General features: G+C 42.6%; 1 protein-coding gene across 1 annotated transcript in view; it reads right to left on the bottom strand.

The window, feature by feature from the left end:
* PPEF1 (protein phosphatase with EF-hand domain 1) overlaps positions 1 to 17524 on the bottom strand; it is a 147176-nt gene that overhangs the window by 84729 nt on the left and 44923 nt on the right. Inside the window, exons 9-10 of the mRNA XM_058441833.1 lie at positions 8387 to 8514; positions 4902 to 4956 (exon numbers count right to left, since the gene is read on the bottom strand). Of these exons, the coding sequence (XP_058297816.1) occupies positions 4902 to 4956; positions 8387 to 8514 (183 nt within the window). The remainder of the gene's footprint in view (positions 1 to 4901; positions 4957 to 8386; positions 8515 to 17524) is intronic.

Below are 17524 nucleotides of genomic sequence, written 5' to 3'. Positions count from 1 at the left end.
TCCCAACCTAGCAAGGCAGGCCAACATTCAAATTCAGGAAATACTGAGAACGCCATAAAGATACTCCTCGAGAAGAGCAACTCCAAGACACATAATTGTCAGATTCACCAAAGTTGGAAATGAAGGAAAAAATGTTAAGGGCAGCCAGAGAGAAAGGTCGGGTTACCCACAAAGGGAAGCCCATCAGACTAACAGCTGATCTCTCGGCAGAAACTCTACAAGCCAGAAAAGAGCAGGGGCCAATATTCAACATTCTTAAAGAAAGAAATTTTCAACCCAGAATTTCATATCCAGCCAAACTAAGCTTCATAAGTGAAGGAGAAATAAAATCCTTTACAGATAAACAAATGCTGAGAGACTTTGTCACCACCAGGCCTGCCTTACAAGAGCTCCTGAAGGAAGCACTAAACATGGAAAGCAACAACCCGTACCAGCCACTGCAAAAACGTGCCAAATTGTAAAGACCATTGAGGCTAGGAAGAAACTGCATCAACTAACGAGCAAAATAACCAGCTAACATCATAATGACAGGATCAAATTCACACATAACAATATTAACTTTAAATGTAAATGGGCTAAATGCTCCAATTATAAGACACAGACTGGCAAATTGGATAAAGAGTCAAGGCCCATCAGTGTGCTGTATTCAGGAGACCCATCTCACATGCAGAGACATACATAGGCTCAAAATAAAGGGATGGAGGAAGATCTACCAAGCAAATGGAAAACAAAAAAAAAAAAAGCAGGGGTTGCAATCCTAGTCTCTGATAAAACAGACTTTAAACCAACAAAGATCAAAAGAGACAAAGAAGGCCATTACATAATGGTAAAGGGATCAATTCAATAAGAAGAGCTAACTATCCTAAATATATATGCACCCAATACAGGAGCACCCAGATTCACAAAGCAAGTCCTGAGAGACCTACAAAGAGACTTAGATTCCCACACAATACTAATGGGAGACTTTAACACCCCACTGTCAACATTAGACAGATCAACGAGACAGAAAGTTAACGGGGATATCCAGGAACTGAACTCAGCTCTGCACCAAGCTGACCTAATAGACATCTACAGAACTCTCCACCCCAATCAACAGAATATACATTCTTCTTCGCACCACATCACACTTATTCCAAAATTGACCACATAGTCAGAAGTAAAGCACTCCTCAGCAAATGTAAAAGAACAGAAATTATAACAAACTGTCTCTCAGACCACAGTGCAATCAAACTAGAATTCAGGATTAAGAAACTCACTCAAAACCGCTCAACTACATGGAAACTGAACAACCTGCTCCTGAATGACTACTGGGTACATAACGAAATGAAGGCAGAAATAAAGATGTTCTTTGAAACCAATGAGAACAAAGACAACATACCAGAATCTCTGCGACACATTTAAAGCAGTGTGTAGAGGGAAATTTATAGCACTAAATGCCCATAAGAGAAAGCAGGAAAGATCTAAAATTGACACCCTAACACCACAATTAAAAGAACTAGAGAAGCAAGAGCAAGCACATTCAAAAGCTAGCAGAAGGCAAGAAATAACTAAGATCAGAGCAGAACTGAAGGAGATAGAGACAGAAAAACCCTTCAAAAAATCAATGGATCCAGAAGCTGTCTTTTTGAAAAGATCAACAAAATTGATAGACCGCTAGCAAGAGTAATAAAGAAGAAAAGAGAGAAGATCAAATAGATGCAATAAAAAATGATAAAGGGGACATCACCACCGATCCCACAGAAATACAAACTACCATCAGAGAATACTATAAACACCTCTACGCAAATAAACTAGAAAATCTAGAAGAAATGGATAAATTCCTGGACACATACACCCTCCCAAGACTAAACCAGGAAGAAGTTGAATCCCTGAATAGACCAATAACAGCTTCTGAAATTGAGGCAATAATCAATAGCCTACCAACCAAAAAAAAGTCCAAGACCAGACAGATTCACAGCCAAATTCTACCAGAAGTACAAAGAGGAGCTGGTACCATTCCTTCTGAAACTATTCCAATCCATAGAAAAAGAGGGAATCCTCCTTAACTCATTTTATGAGGCCAGCATCATCCTGATACCAAAGCCTGGCAGAGACACAACAAAAAAAGAATTTTAGACCAATATCCCTGATGAACCCTGATGCAAAAGTCCTCAATAAAGTACTGGCAAACCAAATCCAGCAGCACATCAAAAAGTTTATCCACTATGATCAAGTCAGCTTTATCCCTGGGATACAAGGCTGGTTCAACATACACAAATCAATAAATGTAATCCAGCATATAAACAGAACCAAAGACAAAAACCACATGATTATCTCAATAGATGCAGAAAAGGCCTTTGACAAAATCCAACAGCCTTCATGCTAAAAACTCTCAATAAATTAGGTATTGATGGGACATATCTCAAAATAATGAGATGCATCTCAATGTTCATAATAATAATAATGCCCAGCCAGTACCATACTGAATGGGCAAAAACTGGAAGCATTCCCTTTGAAAACTGGCACAAGACAGGGATGCCCTCTCTCACCACTCCTATTCAACATAGTGTTGGAAGTTCTGGCCAGGGCAATCAGGCAGGAGAAGGAAATAAGGGTATTCAATTAGGAAAAGAGGAAGTCAAGTTGTCCCTGTTTGCAGATGACATGATTGTATATCTAGAAAACCCCATTGTCTCAGCCCAAAATCTCCTTAAACTGATAAGCAACTTCAGCAAAATCTCAGGATACAAAATCAATGTGCAAAAATCACAGGCATTCTTATACACCAATAACAGACAAACAGAGAGCCAAATCATGAGTGAATTCCCATTCACAATTGCTTCAAAGAGAATAAAATACCTAGGAATTCAACTTACAAGGGATGTGAAGGACCTCTTCAAGGAGAACTACAAACCACTGCTCAATGAAATAAAAGAGGACACAAACAAATGGAAGGACATTCCATGCTCATAGGTAGGAAGAATCAATATCGTGAAAATGGCCATACTGCCCAAGGTAATTTATAGATTCAATGCCATCCCCATCAAGCTACCAATGACTTTCTTACAGAATTGGAAAAAACTACTTTAAAGTTCATATGGAATCAAAAAAGAGCCCGCATCGCCAAGTCAATCCTAAGCCAAAAGAACAAAGCTGGAGGCATCACGCTACCTGACTCCAAACTATACTACAAGGCTACAGTAACCGAAACAGCATGGTACTGGTACCAAAACAGAGACATAGACTAATGGAACAGAACAGAGTCCTCAGAAATAATACCACACATCTACAACCATCTGATATTTGACAAACCTGACAAAAACAAGAAATGGGGAAAGGATTCCCTATTTAATAAATGGTGCTGGGAAAACTGGCTAGTCATATGTAGAAAGCTGAAACTGGATCCCTTCCTTACACCTTATACAAAAATTAATTCAAGATGGATTAAAGACTTAAATGTTAGACCTAAAACCATAAAAACCCTAGAAGAAAACCTAGGCAATACTACTCAGGACACAAGCATGGGCAAGGACTTCATGACTAAAACACCAAAAGCAATGGCAACAAAAGCCAAAATTGACAAATGGGATCTAATTAAACTAAAGAGCTTCTGCACAGCAAAAAAACTATCATGAGAGTGAACAGGCAACCTACAGAATGGGAGAAAATTTTTACAATCTACCCATCTGACAATGGGCTAATATCCAGAATCTACAAAGAACTTAAACGAATTTACAAGAAAAAATCAAAAAACCTCATCAAAATGTGGGCAAAGAATATGAACAGATACTTCTCAAAAGAAGACATGTATGCAGCTAACAGACACATGAAAAAATGCTCATCATCACTGGCCATCAGAGAAATGCAAATCAAAACCACAATGACATACCATCTCACACCAGTTAGAATGGTGATCATTAAAAGTCGGGAAACAACAGGTGCTGGAGAGGATGTGGAGAAATAGGAACACTTTTACACTGTTGGTGGGACTGTAAACTAGTTCAGCCATTGTGGAAGACAGTGTGGTGATTCCTCAGGGATCTAGAACTAGAAATACCATTTGACCCAGCAATCCCATTACTGGGTATATACCCAAAGGATTATAAATCATACTGCTATAAAGACACATGCACATGTATGTTTGTTGCGGCACTGTTCACAATAGCAAAGACTTGGGACCAACCCAAATGTCCATCAGTGATAGAATGGATTAAGAAAATGTGGCACATATACACCATGGAATACTATGCAGCCGTAAAAAAGGATGAGTTCATGCCCTTTGTAGGGACATGGATGAAACTGGAAACCATCATTCTGAGCAAACTATCATAAGCACAGAAAACCAAACACTGCATGTTCTCACTCATAGGTGGGAACTGAACAATGAGAACACTTGGACACAGGGCGGGGGACATCACACACCGGGGCCTGTCGTGGGGTTGGGGGAGGGGGGAGGGATAGCATTAGGAGAACACCTAATGTAAATGATGAGTTAATGGGTGCAGCACACCAACATGGCACGTGTATACATAAGTGACAAACCTGCACATTGATCACATGTACCCTAGAACTTAAAGTACAATAATAATAATAATAATAATAAAAAGGTTCCCTTTACTAACCTACTGTTGTGTACTGATAGATTGTAGTTCAGAAAAGGCATTCAACAAATGAATATTGAATGAATTCTAATTCAGCTTTTGGGAAAGTGAAAAAATTAAATGACTGATTTAGTTGACACCATCCAGAGAGGGAAAAAGGCCACTTGAACTGATGTTGCCAGTTGTTGGGTGTCACATAAACAAAAGAGGTAGGCATCTTTTTAATTTCATAGTGTTCTCCCATCTTCAGAATTTACAGCTCTTGATGAAGACAATTCAATATTTAATGACACTTTTGAAAAGACTAAACTTTTTACTTACCTAGCTCTTCCTTATGTGTGTAGTTTTCCAACATGAAGGAAAAGAAGGTGGATAACTGGACAAAATAAAAAAAACATTAATCAATTAGTGAACCCCAAACAGCTACTGTGGCAAATGCTATTGGTGTTCCACCCGAGTGCCCTTACTCTTGTGGGGCATTCCTATCCCAGCTGCTGCAGGTGCTAAGGGTCACATCTATGCCTGCCTCCAGAGGACTGCCTGCATCCAGAGCAACACAGGATAACACATGAACGCCCCTCCTGTGGGGCTGCCCAGAGACCACCACTGGCTGAAGCAAGGGTGTAACAGCCCAGTCCCCCACCTCCCTTGCCTCTGCCAGGGACAAACTGTAGTGCATTTCACACTTGACAGCTCCAGATGGGATCAGGCTGAGGTCAGACTTCAAAAAGTACATCTTGGCCTAGCTTCTCCCCTGTCCTGTCTTGCATTCCTCACTCCCTTACAGGCTTTCCCTGAAAACACACCCTCAATAAGTCACTTGTACCAGAATCCCTGTCTTAGCCTCTGCTTCTAGGAAATCCAACCTAAAACAGCTACTAAATTTTGTTCGTTATGATCTCTTCTTTTCTTTTTCTTAAGGTGGAGTTTCGCTCTCGACGCCCAGGCTGGAGTGCAATGGCACGATTTTGGCTCACTGCAACCTCCGCCTCCCCGGATCAAGCGATTCTCCTGCCTCAGTCTCCCGAGTAGCTGGGATTACAGGCGCTCGCCACCATGTCCAGCTAACATTTTTGTATTTTTAGTAGAGACAGGGTTTCACCATGTTGGCTAGGCTGGTCTCGAACTCCCGACCTCAGGTGATCCACCTGCCTCGGCCTCCCAAAGTGCTAGGATTACAGGTGTGAGCCACTGCACCTGGTCATGATCTCTTTTATTTTTGGTGGTGAAATTAAGAGTTAAGGAATATTCTTAAGTATCAAATATATTTTGGAAAGAAAGGAAGGGAAAGGTGGAACTTCACCAGCTTTCCAGCCACAGTCGGGGTACTGGCTCTATGGCCACCAGGTATCTGCAAAGACCTGCATTTGTACAGCACAAATAATTTCTTTTTCAAGCCCTGCCTCTCATGAAAAGTAAACACTTTATCAATCTGGGAGTAGATCTGGGAGTTGGGAATTGAGAGAAGGAAGACTTTCCATACAGTTATCAAAATATATGATTTTAATGCTGTTGATGATGGATTTGTCAGTTAACAGTCAATAGAAACCACAATGAGACATCGCTTCACACCCACTACGATAGCTATAATCAAAAAGAGATAATAACAAGTGTTGGCAAAGAATTGAAGAAATTGGAGCCCTCATCAATTGCTGGTGGGAAGGTAAAACAATGGAGCTGCTTTGGAACACAGTTTAGCAGCTCCTCAAAAAGTTAAGCACAAAGTTACTACATGACACAGCAATTCCACTCACAGGTCTATACCCAAGAGAACTGAAAACATATGTTCACACAAAAACTTGCATACAAATGTTCACAGCAGCATTATTCATAATAGCCAAAAGGTGGAACAACCCAAATGATCCATCATCTGAGGAATAGATGACCAAAATGTGGTCCATCCATACAATGGAATATTCTTTGGAATGAGTAATATTAACTAAAAAGAAATGAAGTCCTGATACATGCTACAACATGGGTGAACCTTGAAAGCATCATGCTAAGTAAAACAAGCTGGGCCAGGCACAGTGGCTCACGCCTGTAATCCCAGCAATTTGGGAGACCAAAAATGCAAAAATTAGCTGGGCGTGGTGGCATGTGCCTGTAGTCCCAGCTACTCGGGAGGCTGAGGCAGGAGAATCGGTTGAACCTGGGAGGCAGAGGTTGCAGTGAGCCAAAATCACGCCACTGCCCCCCAGGCTGAACCACCGAAAGGCTTTGGCGTCAAAAAAAAAAAAAAAAAAAAAAGCAGCCAGACATCAAAGACCACCTATTATATGATTCCATTTATATGAAATGGCCAGATAGAAAATAGATTAGTGGTTGCCAGGGACTGGGGGAAGGAAATGGGGGAATGACTGCTAATGGGTATGGAGTTTAGGAAGGGGGAAATGAAAATGTCCTAAAATTGATTGTGGGGATGTTTGCACAACCCTGTACATATACTAAAAACCATTGAATTGCACACTTTAAATGGGTGAACTGTATGGCATGTGAATTACATCTCAATAAAGAATCAATAGAAAAGAATGTACTGGTGCTGGAATGTGTCTAAAGCATATCAATTTGGGGTTCACCCTACCTGTATATTTATTACTATATTCTACAGTGCTTAAAAAGACAGCCTATGCTGAGGTTCCTAATCTAGACAAAGGGAGCGTCTGACTGAATCACAGTATATCATTTTTCCAGCTGCCAAAAATAAATCTAGCAACTTGGTTCTTTTTGGAATGTTCTTAATTATCTTTAAATATTATAATGTGATACACAGATCTATGATTGCTAAAAACTACAAATAATATAAAATAAAAATGAGAAGTCCCTCTTAACATCCCAACCCACGCCCACCAATACCACTCCTGTCCTCAGAACTAACTACTGGAAACAATTTCCTGTTTATCTTTTTCCAGACTTTTGCTGTATGTTTCATGTTGTTTCACATAAATGAGATAAACTCTACATATTGTTTTACAAGTTGATTTTTTCATTAGCAACTATATTGGAGATCTAAGATCTGTTTATTGTTAAAAGTACTTTTTTAAAATTAATGAGCATTAAAACTAGATTTATGTATCCTTTAAAAAGGCCTTCCTTGGCCAGGTGCAGTGGCTCACGCCTGTAATTCCAGAACTTTGGGAGGCCAAGGTAGATAAATCACCTGAGGTCAGGAGTTCGAGAGCAGCCTGGCCAACATGATGAAACCCTGTCTCTACTGAAAATTTAAAAATTAGCTGGGTGTGGTGGTGGTGGGTGCCTATAATCCCAGCTACTTGGGAGGCTGAGGCAGGAGAATTGCTTGAACCCGGGAGGTGGAGGTTGCAGCGAGCCGAGACCGCGCCATTGCACTCCAGCCTGGGCAACAAGAGTGAAATTCCGTCTCGAAGCAAAAAAAAAAAAAAAAAGGCCTTCCTCACCCATGTATATTTTCTTCTAGAGCTTGCAGAGGTTTGTTCCTAGGAAATTCTGCCATTTTTTAACTCCTTGAAGTATTTTTTTCTTTTATAAAATGACAACTTTATTTCCTATTAAGGCATCTGCCCCAAAATAGAATAAAACTATTTTTATTAGTTAACCAGACGTTGGGCAGCCCTCTTAAAAATGTGAACTTCAAAACGGAAAAACACCATCCTTTTCCCAAAGCACACTCTCTCTCAATAACTAGTTCCAAGACAATGTCATGACATGCTCTATTAAAGCCTTTCACCACGGTTCCTCAGCTTAAAATGGACCCAAACTTTCATTCTTTCAATAACAAGGGGTAAAGAGAATCATTTTACCAAAAGAAGGGAAAAGCTTGCAAAACAGACCTGCATTTGGCTTTGCTCATCAGCATATTCGATGGACTGGAAGATGGTGAGGGCATAGTGTTGTCTGGCCTTCAGTCGAGCTTTGTAACCTCGGTACCAGTTCTGGATGATCAACGCAGCTCTCAGCGCTGCAGACCCACAGAATATGAAAGTCAGAGAAAAATAGTTACTATGTATCTGTTAGGAGAAGTAGGGTGCTTCAGTGGAAAAAAAAAAAAAAAGCAGTCCACCTGGATTCCTAGGTTCTAAGAATATTAAAACACCAAACAATGAGATTGACTTTTATGTTTTTTATAAAATGTCCTCATGTCTCAAACACTCAGAGAATAATGATGGCACAGCCATTAGGAACAGAAGTTTTGGAGTAAGACTGCCTGAACTTGAATCCTAGCTCTTCTAATTATCGTCTATGTTAATTTAGGTAAGTTATTAAAACTCTCAAAACCTCAGTTTCCTCATCTGTAAAATGGGAATAATAACAGCACCTACCTTTGCCATGGCTTAAGCATAGTAAATCTATGAATCTATGTATACCCTGTGAAGTAGCAATTCCATTCTTCACTGCGTACCCCAAAGCAATTCTCACACAGTCCATCAAGGAGACATATGGGGATGCAATTGCTTCTTTGTGGCAATAGGAAGTTTGATACAAATAGGCCTGGCTGCCTATCACTAGGAAAGAGAATCTGTACCTTTGGTGGGTGCACACCACAGAGTAGCACAACACAACTGGAAGCAATAGATTAAATAAACCCAAAGCAACCTATCCAGTAGGTATTAAAAACATAGTACTTCCATTGGAATGGTTATTAAAAAGTCAGAGACAGAATGAAATACTACTTTAATCAATAAAACTATATAGATACACACAAAATCACATTTCAGAAGAACATATACAAAGGGAAAGATGCACACAACACATAATGGACCGGTTATTTATAGGGGAGTGAATGAGCGTGGGGTACATGAATAGAAGGGAATAAACTAATTAACATAAGAAGGGGTCTTACACAGACTAATGATGATAATGTTCAATGAGCTGATGGAGACGTATGATTCACACCACCTTCTGCACCTGAGATTCGATTGATAAAATGCAGGTGGATAAAGAAACACACCCCCTCCCTCACAGAGTTTCTTTTTTTTTTTTTTTTTTTTTTTTTTTGAGACGGAGTCTCGCTCTGTCCCCCAGGCTGGAGTGCAGTGGCGCGATCTCGGCTCACTGCAAGCTCCGCCTCCTGGGTTCACGCCATTCTCCTGCCTCAGCCTCTCCGAGTAGCTGGGACTACAGGCGCCCGCCACCACGCCCGGCTAATTTTTTTTGTATTTTTAGTAGAGACGGGGTTTCACCGTGGTCTCGATCTCCTGACCTCGTGATCCGCCCGCCTCGGCCTCCCAAAGTGCTGGGATTACAAGCGTGAGCCACCGCGCCCGGCCCAGAGTTTCTATGAGGATGAAATGAGATGTTACAAGGGGAAGAGTTTGGCCCAATGCCTGGTAAAAAGCACATGCTAAGTAAATGGCAACTAGAAGTATTGTCTTGTTTGTGGACTATCTAGGCAGACTGTCTCTCTTCTGGGGAAGGTAGCCTTTAAGCCATCTTGTAGTTTCATCATATTGAAGAAAGAAATCAGGTAAGAGATAATGAGATTTAAAATACAGTCTCTTATGCCTCCTCGAGTTTTAGAGTGAAGAGCAATCAACACCAGCTGGCTCCTTTTACTCATGCTATCATTTTTCCCAGTTGGTGCATAAAAAATAAGAGTTGACTATAACAGAAGCGATTTGAGTTCTGAAAGCAGGGGTCCAGCCCCCAGTCCCAGCATCCTCTGGTTTAGTACTGCTGCAGTACACAGAATATCCCAGGACCTGGTCATCTGGCAAGGTTAATTTATTAGCTTCCCCAAGGCTCTTGAGTTCCAGGGACTCTTTCCATTATTCAGGTTCCAGAAAACCCCAGGAAATAGACCCAACGTCGTGTATCATGAGCTTTATAGGGAAAAACCACAGGAAGAAGAAATAGAGTGACATGTTGTGGTGTTATAATATACATATGATTTGGCTGTGTCCCCACCCAAATCTATCTTGAATTGTAGCCTCCATAATTCCCACGTGTTGTGGGAGGGACCTGGTGGGAGATAATTGATCATGGGGGTGGTTTCCCCCATACTGTTCTGGTGGTAGTGAATAAGTCTCATGAGATCTGATAGTTTTATAAGGGGTTTCCCCTTTCACTTGGCTCTCATTCTGTCTTGTCTGCCACCATGTAAGACATACCTTTTCCCTTCCACCATGATTGTGAGGCCTCCCCAGCCATGTGAAACCATAAGTCCATTAAACCTCTTTTTCTTTATAAATTACCCAGTCTCGGTTATGCCTTTATCAGCAGCGTGAAAACAAACTAACACAAGATAAATATATTTTATATCTATCTATATATAGATAGATATATATATATAGAGAGAGAGAGGTTTTCATCCATGGACCTAATACAATCTTTTGTTATGATGTCAGGTATGTTAGGCCTCAGGGGCAGCCTCTGACCTTCTCCTGTCCTCCTTTCACCTGCCCCAAGGCTCTAATCTTCCCCTGACTTTCTGATTATGGGCTTAAGGCTCTATGCCCTAGGGGAAGAAATGCTGTTGTCTTGAAGCCTTCATAAAAACCAAAGAGAACCGGGTTCAGTGAGCTTCCGGATAGCTGAACAGTGGAGGTTCTGGGAGGGTGGCCTGCCCCTTCTCCCCAGCCTCACCCTATGCATCTCTTCATCTGTTTCCTTTGTAATATCCTTTATAATAAACCAGTAAATGTAAGGAAGTGTTTCCCCGAGTTTTGTGAGCTGCTCTAGTAAAATAATGGAACCCAAAGGGGGGTCATGGGAACCGCCAACTTGAAGCTGGTTGGTCAGAAGTTCTGGAGGTCTGGACTTGCAACTGGTGTTGGGGTGGGGTGGGTAGTCAGTCTTGGGGACTGAGCCCTCAACCTGTGGGATCTGACACTATCTCTGGGTAGATAATGTCAGAAACTGAATTAGAGGACACCCAGCTGGTATCCGCTGCTTGGTGTGTGGAGAAAAGTCCCCACACATTTGGTCACAGAAGTCTTCTGTGTTGATGATTGCTGTGGTGTGAGAGTGGAGAAAAAAAATGGTTAGGGGAGAAAGATTTTCCCTACACACATGTTCAACCTTGCAAAGCAAATAATTGGTAGTGGCATGGCTGAAATCTCAAGTGTTCTTACAATACCATGATGGAGGGTCTAGGGTCACCCGAAAGGCCTGTTCTGTGGGACAGTTGCTATCATGATGAATCACTCTCTGGCCTGAGGGGTTCTCATACTCACAAGCACAAAGGTGCCTTTCCAGTGCCACTTCCTGAGCACTTACGAAGGGCCAGGCATTGATTAGTCCTGCAGTCCTCACAACACTGCGAAGCTGACAGAGACTGAGGAACTCACTAAAGCTCACTTAGCTGGTAAGTGGAAATAGACAGTGAGGATTCGAACCCTCGTCTGACTGACTCCATAGCCCAAGCTCTTAACCTCCATAGAGCTATTGATCTTTTCTGTGCCTCTGCTTCTTTATCTGCACAATGACGTTGTAGAATAAATGATCACTGAAGTCTCTTCTATTTGGTATTAGTAACATCAATAACAAATAAACAAGCTTGGCCAGGTGCAGTGGCCCACGCCTGTAATCCCAACACTTTGGGAGGCCGAGGTGGGCAGATCACTTGAGTCACGAGTTCGAGATCAGCCTGGCTAACATGGTGAAACCCCACCTTTACTAAAAATACAAAAATTAGCCGGGCATGGTGGTGCACACTTGTAATCCCAGCTACTTGGGAGGCTGAAGTGGGAGGATCACTTCAACCTAGGAGACAGAGGTTGCAGTGAGCCAAGATCGCTGCCACTGCACTCCAGCCTGGGAGACAGAGCAAGACTCCATTTCGATTAAAAAAAAAAAAAAAAGAAATAACTGAGCTTATTATTATTTCTCTAATAATAGAACAAAATAATTATCCTATGTTAAGGGTCTATTACAAGACATTTGGTCCCCACAAGCATCATCATCTCCATGTTACACATAAGGAAATTTTGAGTTCAGAAAGGTGAGTCTCTTGTTCCAAGTCACTTATCTCATATGAACTCAGGTCCTCTGGCTTTTTCCACTCTAGTCAGTTACTTCATTCCCTAACCTATGTGTACCTTTCCTTCCTTTGAATAATAATGGCCACCATTTCTTTTTTTTTTTTTTTGAGACGGAATCTCGTCTGTAGCCCAAGCTGGAGTGCAGAGCCACGATCTCGGCTCACTGCAACCTCTGCCTCCCGGATTCAAGCAATTCTCTGCCTCAGCCTCCCCAGTAGCTGGGACTACAGGCGCCCACCACCACGCCCAGCTAATTTTTGTATTTTCTGTAGAGACAGGGTTTCACCATGTTGGCCAGGCTGGTCTTGAACTCCTGACCTCATGATCCACCTGCCTCTGCTTCCCAAAATGCTGGGATTACAGGTGTGAGCCACGCGCCTGGCCATTCACCATTTCTTGAATGCCTACTAAGTGGCTGGCACTAGCTGGACACCTGACATCTACTGCCACTTCTCCCTGACGCAGGAAAAGAGGCAAGCTAGGCCCCCTCCCATCTCTGCCTGGCTTCCATCCCCACCCCACTCTCCAAGGGAGGAGCTGCTGTTTTGTATACAGCACACAATACATTCACTGGGTTCCACTGGGAGGGGTGTAAACTGTGGCATAGGAGGTTTATAAATACCTATGGTCCCCTCTGTCTTCTACTTCCTCTTCTACTCCAAAGTCAGGAAGAGGAATTGCCCCACCCCACCCCAGCTTGGGAAGCAGCCATCTCTGTCTATGCTCATACTCCTGTACCTGAGCACACAAGCCACTTATTAAGCTATCAGGTCTCAACTCTAACCCCACCCTTCCCTAGTCAGCACAGTGGTGCTGAGGCTGGGACTTTGCAGACCGCATTTCAGCTTTGTCAGTTGCCCCCTGTGAGGCTCTGCCAATAGGGGTGGGAAAGGCAGACTGCAAGGCTGGAGGAGGGACTGGGGACACACTCCTTCCTGTCTGCTTCCTGTTCCTGATAGTGTAACCTAGCAACTGCTCTTCACCCCAGGTAACAGTCGTTGGATCCAGTTTGCAGTTCATCCAGCACTTGCAAAGCCAGTCTCATGGCAGCCCTGGAGACACCAGCACCGGCTGAGTACACCACTTCTCAGAGGTCTGGGCTTCAGTTCTGTGGGACCCTCCTGCAAGTTTCTCAACTGGAATAATTCCACTCTTTTCCCTTTGCTCTCTCAGCTCTAGGGTGGTAACTTCCCTGCAGTTGCTATAATTCTTTACATTCAATTCTCTCTGTTCAAATCACTCTGTGGTTTCTGCCTCCTGACTAGACCCTGCCCGATGAGCTCGTCTCAGAGGGGTGGGAAAAATAGGTCCTGCTAAGACCTCAAGCCTCCAACTTCCTGCAGGCTCCAACTCATGCCGTCATTAGAGCTCTACGTTGAGATTTGGGGTACTTGTGCAGCAGCTGATAAAGCAGACTTTGATCCACATCCTGCTGTCGTCCCTTGGGCATACATTTCCCAAAGAAACCTCTCCAGGAGAGGGAAGGAGCCCAGCAAGGTTGGGTATACCGACATCAGACCTCCAAAACCTCACCTAATTCCTAAGCCCCATCCACCACAGGACAGCACTAGCCAGCTGAGGACCCTCCCCTGGAGAAGAAACCTCCAAAATAGCAAAGGGTAGAATGCAGGCATGATAGATCCTACCCGAGGGGGTTGCTGGCCCCCATAACCCCCGACCCTGCCCTGAGACTTGAAGATCTGCATCATCTAGACCTAAGTTCTAAACTTATTGGACAGCTTAGATCTACTTCTGGTCCTGCTGCTTCATCTGATAACAGGGCTTCTCTTCCCGGTCACATTGATTCCATGCAGAATAAATGAATAAATGAATGAATGAATGAATGCATGCATGCATGCTATTGAGGAGTATGTGTAGCAAGGGTCCTCTATTTTTATTTCTAGACAGAAGCAACAGCATAGATTCAATAAGTTATCTGGCCAATTTTCTGTGCCCAGTAGGTGGTTTCTCTATTGCCAACCTGGATTTTTGTTTTGTTTTAATAGATTCTTTTCTCTGGTGGCAATCAATATCATGGTATCTTGCAAGAAATTAAATAGTCATGTAGGGGGTTAGTGAGCAAGACAAATAATGAATTCAGAGCGATTGCTTTGTGCCAGGCATTGTGCCTGGTGCTTTATGTGGATCATCTACTTCAACTTGATTTGATTTCATCCTCCCCCCAACAATCTTCTCAAGTGTCACTATCCCTATTTTACAGATAAGGAAACTGGGGCTCAGAAACAACATGTCTGGAGTCATGTCACTTGTCAGAGGGACAATGTAGAGTCAAATCCAGTTATCTGTAATTTCAGAACCTGGGCTCATCCTCATTTTGCTATACATGGCATTTGGAATCAGCCATAAAAAATGAGACAGGGCCGGGCGCAGTAGCTCAAGTCTTTAATCCTAGCACTTTGGTAGGCCAAAGCAGGTGGATTGCCTGAGCTCAAGAGTTCGAGACCAGCCTAGGCAACATGGTGAAACCCTGTCTTTACTAAAAATACAAAAAATTAGCCAGGCGTGGTGGTGCATGCCTGTAATCCCAGCTATTTGGGAGGCTGAGGCACGAGGCATGAGAATCGCTTGAACCCGGGAGGCAGAGGTTGCAGTGAGCCAAGATCGTGCCACTGCACTCCAGCCTGGGCAACAGAGCAAGACTCTGTCTCAAAAAAAAAAAATCAGATGGTATATAGAATAGCATCTCCTCCCACACCTTCCCCCACCTCACATTCCCTATCCCTTTACCTGTTCTATTGTTCCCTGTAGCACTATTGAGCATCTGACATTGTCTACAGTTATATGTGTATGCGTTTATTGTCCATTTTCCCCTATTAGATAGGAACTTCATTTTTTTCATTGCTGCATCCCCAGCACCTGGGGCAAGGCCTGGAAATGTATTATATATTTGTTGAATGAATGATTGAATGAATACCTTCTAGGGGTGTTGTAATAATACATAATAATGTATTAGTAATCTATTGACATAGGTATTAGTAATATATTAATTGATTCATATAAAATGCTTAGCACATTGCCTGTCATATAGGAAGCACTCAATAAATGCGAGATACTTTTTTAAAAATTGTCTCTCTCCAGGCTAACAAATTCCAATTAAGTCCCAAAGACTTCCTGATTATACATAACATTTCATTAGAAATTTCACAAATTATGGCTGGGCGTAGTGGCTCATGCCTGTAATCCCAGCACTTTGGGAGGCTGAGGCAGGTGGATTACCTGAGATCAGGAGTTTGAGACCAGCCTGGCCAACACAGCAAAACCTCGTCTCTACTAAAAATATAAAAATTAGCCGGGCATGGTGGTGGGCACCTGTAATCCCATCTACTTGGGAGACTGAGGCAGGACAATTGCTTGAACCTGGAAGACAGAGGTTGCAGTGAACTGAGATCACGCCACTGCACTCTAGCCTGGGCGACAGAGTGAGACTCCGTCTCAAAAAAAAAAAAAAAAAAAAAAAAAATTCACAAATTACTGTGGACAAACAGGCTACCATCTCAGAACACAACAGCCTAGAGCAAGAAGAGCCCGGCCAACTGAGGTGCATGCAGTTAGAGCCTGCAGCTTTTGCTCAGACATCACCTTCGCGGGAGGCCTTTCCTGACCACCCCTTCTTACATGGTCTCCCCTCCCCCCATCGCCTATCTCCTTCCTTATTTCTTCTCTACAGCACTTATCACCATGTGATATTTACTTCTTTGTTGTTGTCTGTGTCCTCCCACTAGAATGTAATCTCTATAAGAGCTGGGACTTTGATCTATTGAGTTAGCTGCTGTATTTCCTGAGCCTGGATAGTCCCTGGAACATAGCAGGAATAAATATTTGTTGAACAAATGAAATTACTGTTTAGTTAAGACTTTGTGTCTTACATTTCTCTTTGTGCTGGCTGGTAGAGTCTTTATGTTTGATTTGGTTTTGGTTTTTAAATAGGAGTTTATTTGACAGATAGTTCTTCAAACAAGACATTTCATATTCAGAATGATAAGGTATTTAAAGGCTCTCTGCTTTTGAAATTCTTCTGGCAGAGGCCTCCTGAGCAAGCAGCAGGATTAGCAAATATTTAATGTACCTTTAAGGGGACTGGCATCCAGGCAAGAAGAGACCCAGGCACAAGTGCGACACAGCTGATTAAAATGAATTCAAATGAACTGGAAAGAAAATGAATCCTCTCATAGCAAAAGGCTTTAAGCGAAGAGGAGAAGCATCTATAACCTCAGCTGTTCAAAGCATGATGAGAAAAGGGTATGGCGAACTCTGGCCTAGGACCACAGTCTTCATTACTGTTATTTTTGTTTACAGGTATTCTATATCTGCCATCTGCCAGGATGTGCGGCTGTCCCAGTGAGACTTCTAACTTCACTGGAAAAACAGCTCAAAGCACATGCCCAGTGAACATGAGACAGACACAAAGCCTGCTTGTTGGGCAGCAAGCAAGGCAGAGACCTTATGAGGCTCGCTCAGCCACAAACTCTGGCAACCCTGCAGGGCAAGGCCACAACACAGAGGCCTTGTCCCTGGGAGACACTTTTCTGAAAGAGGAGAGTAAAGTGTGAAGTCCAGTCTCCAAACAATGTCAGGCATTTGAAACAAAACTATCACTTTCCCTAAGGGACAAAAGACATCATAATTGTGTCATTCTCAGGAACCTCTGGCCTTCCAGTGAGACAAGAGCGAGAATAACAGGTCATTTCTACAACATTTTATGTACTCACTCTCCTACCCACCAACCCCATCCACATGGGTTAATAAGTTCTGACTTTGTCATTGGGATACTTCCATTTGGGCCCTGACTTACCCAGTTGCCAGCTAAGTAACCTCAGACAAATCAATCAACCTCCGAGGTCCTCAGTTTCTCATGCAAACAATGAGAACTTTGGATTGTGTGATCTCTAAGATTCTTTCCAGTTACCAAATACTCTAACTCATCCATCTACTTGTTTTTAGTGCCATTGCTGCAGCCCACCTATCACT

This window comes from Hylobates moloch, unplaced genomic scaffold, assembly GCF_009828535.3.
Source record: "Hylobates moloch isolate HMO894 unplaced genomic scaffold, HMol_V3 SCAFFOLD_7, whole genome shotgun sequence".
Classification (NCBI taxonomy): Eukaryota; Metazoa; Chordata; class Mammalia; order Primates; family Hylobatidae; genus Hylobates; species Hylobates moloch.
Note: the sequence above shows the minus strand (reverse complement) of the source record. Positions and strands in the feature narration are given on the sequence as shown.